Source organism: Engraulis encrasicolus, chromosome 15 (assembly GCF_034702125.1).
Source record: "Engraulis encrasicolus isolate BLACKSEA-1 chromosome 15, IST_EnEncr_1.0, whole genome shotgun sequence".
In the NCBI taxonomy this organism is placed as follows: Eukaryota; Metazoa; Chordata; class Actinopteri; order Clupeiformes; family Engraulidae; genus Engraulis; species Engraulis encrasicolus.
Window position 1 is genome coordinate 4,172,501 of NC_085871.1, and position 7,500 is coordinate 4,180,000.

The following is a 7,500-nucleotide window of genomic DNA, read 5'->3' on the forward strand; positions in this document are numbered from 1 at the left end:
GCGACCCATAAGGGGGGTCCCGACCCATAGGTTGGGAACCACTGCTCTAAGTGATGAATTAGTGTGGTGGGTTTTTTTTGGTTGCTGTGTAGTGTCTGACTCTTCCCTGACAGTGGGCGATTAGGCGTTACAAATGGGCGCATCATGGGCTTAATGATATTAGCCTGTATGCGGCGTCCTCGCGGGGACCATAAAGACATGTGTCTCCTCCAGGGATGGGGAGATAAACGGCTCCAGTGGGGTCCGCGCTAAAGTGCGTCGATCGCGGCATGATTACGCAGGGATTGATTGCGGCTTGGGTCACTTGCCCCATGCCACGTGCGTGTGTGTGTGTGTGTGTGTGTGTGTGTGTGTGTGTGTGTGTGTGTGTGTGTGTGTGTGTGTGTGTGTGTGTGTGTGTGTGTGTGTGTGTGTGTGTGTGTGTGTGTGGGTGTGTGTGTGTGCGCATGTATGTGTGTACGTGTGTGTCTGTATGTTAATGTGTATGCTTGTTCATATACAAACATGTGAACTCTCATTCATATGAATGATGTGAAATGTGTTTGCTTGAGAATGTCAGCATCCTCCACCAACCACGTGGCTCGGTGGAAAATGAATGCGTGGATTGATTACAATTGCGGTCTATATATCTGCGGTGTTGTTTGTGCATTCCCTCTCAGCATCCCTGGCCTACCTCTCTGCTCTTCGTAGAAGGTTATAGTGTATATGCACATGTTACTCTAATCATACAATCACCCATATGCAATGCAAAAGTATGCTGATGAAGCATTGACTGGTGCAGTCATAGTGTGCATCATTCCGCAAGGGGAATGCTTTAGTATTCATTGCAAATGCTGTACCATGAGCACTACACACACTGCTATGACATATCACAGTCTTTTAATAATGCAGCAGAGCATGGTCTGCTTACCTTCTTGGATAGCACTTTATTACATAAGGGTGCCATGTGACTGTCATAAGAGTGACATGACCCATGTCAGGAACATTATTGATGTTCATGACTGTTGTGCCATTCAGTATTATTATACAGTATAATGTCATGACACCCAAACAATGTCCACTTGAGATGACAAAAACCACATGACACATCACAACAGCCACAAACAGAAATAATGTGTCATTAATAGGGGTGTAACAATATCGAACCGAACCGACATATCGTACCGAAAAGACCTGTAACGAATCGAACAGTGCTGTACCGAGTACCGATAGGTTGCAAAACAGGTGGAGAGGCTTGTTCTTTGAGAAACCTTGAGGAGAAAGTATTTCTTACACTGATGAAATCTCTGACCCAAAGTAGCAGATTGAATGTATTTCCTTTTTTCATATGTATTTTGGCAATATTTTGTTGAAATTAACAATGTGCTGAGGAAGAAAATAGTTTTCTATTTTGTTCCCATATAATGTACCGAACCGTGACCCTAAAACCAAGGTATGTACCGAACCGAGATTTTTGTGTGCCGTTATACCCCTAGTCATTAATGCTGCTGACGTGTCATGACACTCTTATGTACAGTAGACGGCTTCAAATAAAATGTTAGCCATTCGTATAGTAAATAAAAAAAGTGTTAGCACTCTAGCTCCATGGTGTAAAATCCTTGCCAGCTTGCACCCAAAGCCGGTTTTACCAATAGGCAGACTAGGTTGCCTAGGGCCCCACCGAATTTGCTCATTGTAGGGTACCCCATCAGTCATCCCCCACCATGGTGAATGGCAATAAGTAAGGGCAGCCGTGGCCTAGTGGTTAGAGAGTTGGTCTTTCAATCTAGGGGTTGCCGCCCTGACCTCTCCCTACATCTCCATCCATGGCTGAAGTGCCCTTGAGCAAGGCACCTAACCCCACATTGCTCCAGGGACTGTAACCAATACCCTGAAAAAATAATAGTTGTAAGTCGCTTTGAATAAATGAAAGCGTCAGCTAAGTGAAATATAATAATATAATATAAAAATGATATAATATAAAGTAATGAAATAGGGCCTCATATTTATATCTTGCCTAGGACCCTGGGTAATGGCTTGCATCACCACCACTCCAGACAGCTTGGCTGGAGGGACTGTACTGCATGTGCAATGCTTAAGTCAGTCGATGCCGCTGCCCATGGATTGATTACAGTCTGCAGTCTTTTCTCAGCGCCCACCTCTGCATGTCTCGGCTTAGATTAGAAGATCGCAGATATACATGTGGTCAGGGCCTGGCCAAACTGTGTGGGTGGGTTGCTTTGTCTCTCTCTCTCTCTCTCTCTCTCTCTCTCTCTCTCTCTCTCTCTCTCTCTCTCTCTCTCTTACACACTCTCTCTCTCTCTCTCTCTCTCTCTCTCTCTCTCTCTCTCTCTCTCTCTCTCTCTCTCTCTCTGTCTTACACACTCTCTCTCTCTCACTGCTTTGTGCACCCCCTCTCTCATTATCTCTCTCTCTCTCTCTCTCTCTCTCTCTCTCTCTCTCTCTCTCTCTCTCTCTCTCTCCCACACACACACACACTTGCTGATGGTTCTATCGATCTGCTGGTTGTCTTAATTTCTGCCTGGTGCGTGTGCTGTCAGTATTGACAAGGCAAGCAAAAGAGGGAGTTGGGGCTAATCGTGCTGGACGTAGTGGGGGTTGTTGTGGTGGTGTAGGTGGTGGTGGCGCTGGGGTGTAGTAGGAATGAATCAGCCAACAACATAAAAATGGATGTGAGATGTAATTGAACTTCAAATCATCTCACTCCTATGCAAACATTCCTCCTGCCCGCGGTTGAGAAAGATGGCTTGCTTGTATTTGGCCTGTGTAGTGTATATGGCAAACTGGCGTTTAGCTGACATGGTTTTATTTCCCAAATTAAGTCCTTCAGAATTGAAATATTCTATTCCAGTTCACAGGGTTAGCTAGTGTAGTATATAAATGGTACACTGTTCCTATGGTAACTAACCACTTCCTTTGAAGAGTGATGTTTCACAATTGAAAGCCTCACATGTGTAGGATTTTATGTCGTTGTCATTGTCTACCAGATCGGTTTCTATCTCTTTTTTTTCCAACTGCGTATTTTACTTGATATACCTTGCGGCTTTTATCTATTTTGATTCTATTCTTTATTTAATTATTGTATTCATGGACTTGCTGTCAATGAATAATTCCACAGATTGCTTTCAGAGGGGCCTTTGTCCAAGACGTCATCGTGAAAGTGGCTTTTAACTGATTCCCATCCAATTATATTGCTCATTTAAATGTCATAGTCACGTAACTGTACTTCCTTTATGAAGCTGCAATTGCAAAGGTTTTAAAATATTCTTTCAGAGATATGTTCGGACCACACATGTTAGAAATTAGTCAGTCTGTCTGTGTATGTGTATCAGTGCATCTCAATGAGGTAGGTCATACCGGATATGTGGGAAAATGTGTTTAATTTATTAATTCAATCAATAATAAATACATTTCTTTCACTCTAAACCTAACCTGAAATATTTCAACTCAAGCCTTGGTTTGGTTTAATATTGATCACTGCCGCTTAAGGTAATGAAAAAAACCCAAACTTCATGTCAAGAAAATTGCAATATTTCATTAGACTCAATAAAAATGGATTTTTAATGCAAAAATGCCATGGCTGTAAAACATGTCTTCATGAGTTTGCTTTCAGCACTTGGTTATCTTGACTTTTACATAAAGATGGATTAACTTTTCCTCTATATATTCATTTGCTGAGAGCTGCACGTATGGTTGACTGTCTGTATGGATGGATGGATGGATGGACGGATGGATGGATGGTGTGGTTGTGGTTGTGGTTGTGGCTGTGGCTGTGGCTGTGGCTGTGGCTGTGGCTGTGCATCCGTCTGTGTAGTTATGTAATGTACTGTATGTACAGTATGCAGTCATACATCATACAGTAGGATTAGATCCAAGATTAGATATCTTTGTGCCCTCCACAGCTCCAGATGACCCTTTTCCAGCTGGAAGTTCTGGCAGGAGATAACAATAGTTGTTGTGTGTTATGTGTAATGTGTGTTATATAGTTATATATGTGAATTATATAGTTATACCTATATGTATTTGTAAATACATTTTAGAATTATGTTAACTCTCTGCTCTCAGCAGCTTCAGAAGACCTTACTGGAACTTAAAGAGAATGACCAGTGCTGCAAGTTCCATCAGGAGATCAGTTTAGTTTATAACATTTTCAGATATGGATTTTAAACTGTTTATCTCTCCCCAGCTCCAGAAGACCCTGTTAGAGCTGGATGAGGATGACCCGTGCTATGAGTTCCGTCGGGAGCGATTCACCGTCCACCGCACACACCTCTACTTCCTGCACTACGAATACGAGCCGGCAGCAGACAACACAGACGTCACTCTGGTGGCACAGCTCTCCATGGACAGGTAGGACACACACACACGCGCGCACACACACACACACACACACACACACACACACATACACACACACACACACACACACACACACACACATACACACACGCACGCACACACACACACACACACTACTTGCAGCATATTACTGCAGACAACACATAGGTACAGTATCATATACATTAGGTATTCATCTCTAGTTTTGCATGTGCGCCAACAGAGATGCTTGCAGATGACTTGATGATGTCACAGGCCTGGCCAAACCTCTCAGGAGCCCTGCACACGCTCTCACGCACACACACACACACACACACACACACACACACACACACACACACACACACACACACACACACACACACACACACACACAAACACACACACACACACACACACACACACACACACACACACACACACACACACACACACACACACACACACACACACACACGTGTGCGCGCTCCCGTTCAGTGCATTATTCACTGACACTGCTTGAAATGAGATTTGTGCGATGTGTGAGAGAGAGATGAGAGATGAGATGCGAGAGGTAGCTGTCACCAATGACAGAGAGGGAAACACACAGGAGGAAAGAGGGAGCACCGGTGCGAAAGAGAGAGTCAGATCTGCCTCATCACTCCGTTTGCACATCTTTGTTTGCTTTGGATGTGTGTTTTCATCTTATAGAAACCAGTTGTGGGGCCAGATGGGACCTACTGTATGAGGCCTGCTTTGAATGTATCTTTGAAATTATTTTCAGAGAAATTGGGAAAATACGGTACTAGAGAATACTATGGACTTGACTTGGCTTTGGTACGACTTGGACTTGGACTTGACTTGGTCAAATGTGTCTTAACTTGTGACTTGACTCGGACTTGACTGGAACGACTTGAGACTTACTTGTGACTTGCAAATTAGTGACTTGGTCCCATCTCTGCTATGCGTTACGCAAATGAATTGTTTCTGCCTTTCATCTCTGTTACTTTCCAACTACTATTGTGTTACATTAGGTGCCCCTCTGCTTCCCTCATGTAACGATTTTATCCATAGGATTATTATGTCATTTGGTTTCCATCTGGATGTAAAATGATGAACGTGACAGAAAACTCATTACGTTTGAGCTGGAGTGAAGCACCTCCACAGTACCTAGTAGTCGTTATCAATGACACACAATTCTGCTTCTACCCATAGCCGTGACTGAAGGCAAAACATACTGTTGCTCAAATTATCAACACGCCCATATGTATCTAGAAAACCAGCTTCCACAACACCAACTATAGTTTTGGTGCTCCCTAGACAAAAAAAAAAACTGATGCGAAATAGTTGTAGTTCCTGTTCAGAAAAGAAGCAAATGATTTAGTTTGTTTGTATGTCTGTTAATTAATGATGTTAGCAAAGAAATCCTCCACGGAATGCACAAGTAGCCTAGGAATGAGAGTGAGATGAAGAGTAATGAGGTAGATGCCTTGGGTGCACTCGCTTTGGGCCAAAGACACAGACTACCACCCACCTCTTGATTAATCACAAACAGCCTAATATTGACGAGCCCATAAAACTAATTGGCAGCACCAAAAACTTTCTTGAAACAAACACACACACACACACACACACACACACACACACACACACACACACACACACACACACACACACACACACACACACACACACACACACACACACACACACACACACACACACACACACACACACACACACACGGACACGTCTGTTTGTGTACTCGCTTTGATTCCATTTCAGAAGTAATTTTGATTCTGACTTCTCCCTTTGATTCTGAATGAATGAATGAATGAATGAATGAATGAATGAATGAATGAATGAATGAATGAATGAATGAATGAATGAATGAATGGAGGCTTGCAGGCATTTATGTTTGCATGGATCGATACCCGGATAGATGGACTGAAAGAACAGCAGAAATACAGATAGGGGAAGACTTGGTGGATTGAGGAATAGCTTGTGAAGCATTCAGAAAGTTGATGGAAAGTGAAAGCTTGTTCATTTTTTAACAAGTAAGGATAAAAGTGCATATGTAAGTAAGTGGTAACTGGCAGAAAAACACAAAAATAGTTCCAAATAGTCTTCACCAAAGCCATGGAGAAAAAGAGTAACAATGAAGCTGAAAATGAAGTCTGTCAACATAGAGAATATAACGTGAATTTGAAGAGTGAAAAAAAAGATGAGTCCTGATTCCCAAACTGAATATTGATTGTGTGCACCTCCCCTGTGTGTGTGTGTGTGTGTGTGTGTGTGTGTGTGTGTGTGTGTGTGTGTGTGTGTGTGTGTGTGTGTGTGTGTGTGTGTGTGTGTGTGTGTGTGTGTGTGTGTGTGTGTGTGTGTGTGCGTGCGTGTCTGACCAACTGGCAGATTGACAGACATGCATTGTGCAAAAATGTGTGTGTGTCTGAGTCTGTCTGTGTGTGTCTGACTGACTGGCAGGTTGACAGGCATACAGTACATTCTGCAAAGTGTGTGTGTGTGTGCGTGCATGCGTACGTGCGGGTGTGCGCATATGTGGGCGTGCGTGTGTGTTTAGCCATTCAGAAAGTCAGGTCAGCATCCCATTCCTAATCCTCAGCTCCACTGGTGAAAAAAAACAATACACCCACCAACTTTCAACTTTTGACTGATAGCGAAAAAGAAAAAGAAACAGAAAGATTGGTGCAACACAAATAATCCCCCCCTAGTCACACGAGACGTGAAGTCAGCTACAACAAGGCTTTATTCAGAGGAAGTGTTATCCAGCAACAATTAAGATGGGAGCCGGAGGAGGAAACCTCAGTGGAGTACTGCAGCTCGTTAGTCTCGGAGGACAGCACGTACTCAATGAGGATGAAGAGTGTTCAGGAACAGCCGGATTACTGCTTATCTTTTCAGCAGCCGCTAAATCTTTTCTTTCTTCTTTTTTCGGTCTCTTTTTTCCTGTTTCTTTCCCTTTTTTTCCCGTTTCCCTCACCCGTCCGCTGTTTGTGTGGTGGGATTTCATTGATCGCAGAGAGTGGCTGTGAATCACACTTTTGAATGAAGTCGGCCATTTATATGCTTTGTCATCTGTCCGTGACTGTGAGTGTGCGTGCATGTATGTGTCTTTTTAGCAGTGTTTCAGGGCAGCAAAAATCATAAGCCTCTGATTGAACG

At 43.3% G+C, this 7,500-nt stretch overlaps 1 protein-coding gene across 2 annotated transcripts in view; it reads left to right on the top strand.

Annotated features, from left to right (window-relative positions):
- LOC134463642 (xylosyl- and glucuronyltransferase LARGE1-like) overlaps positions 1-7,500 on the top strand; it is a 110,072-nt gene that overhangs the window by 88,872 nt on the left and 13,700 nt on the right. For both annotated transcript variants that reach the window (XR_010037784.1, XM_063216829.1), the window contains exon 11: positions 4,187-4,350. Coding sequence is in view for 1 of the 2 variants with exons in the window: in XM_063216829.1 (XP_063072899.1) it covers positions 4,187-4,350 (164 nt within the window). In the remaining variant the exon portion in view is untranslated. The remainder of the gene's footprint in view (positions 1-4,186; positions 4,351-7,500) is intronic.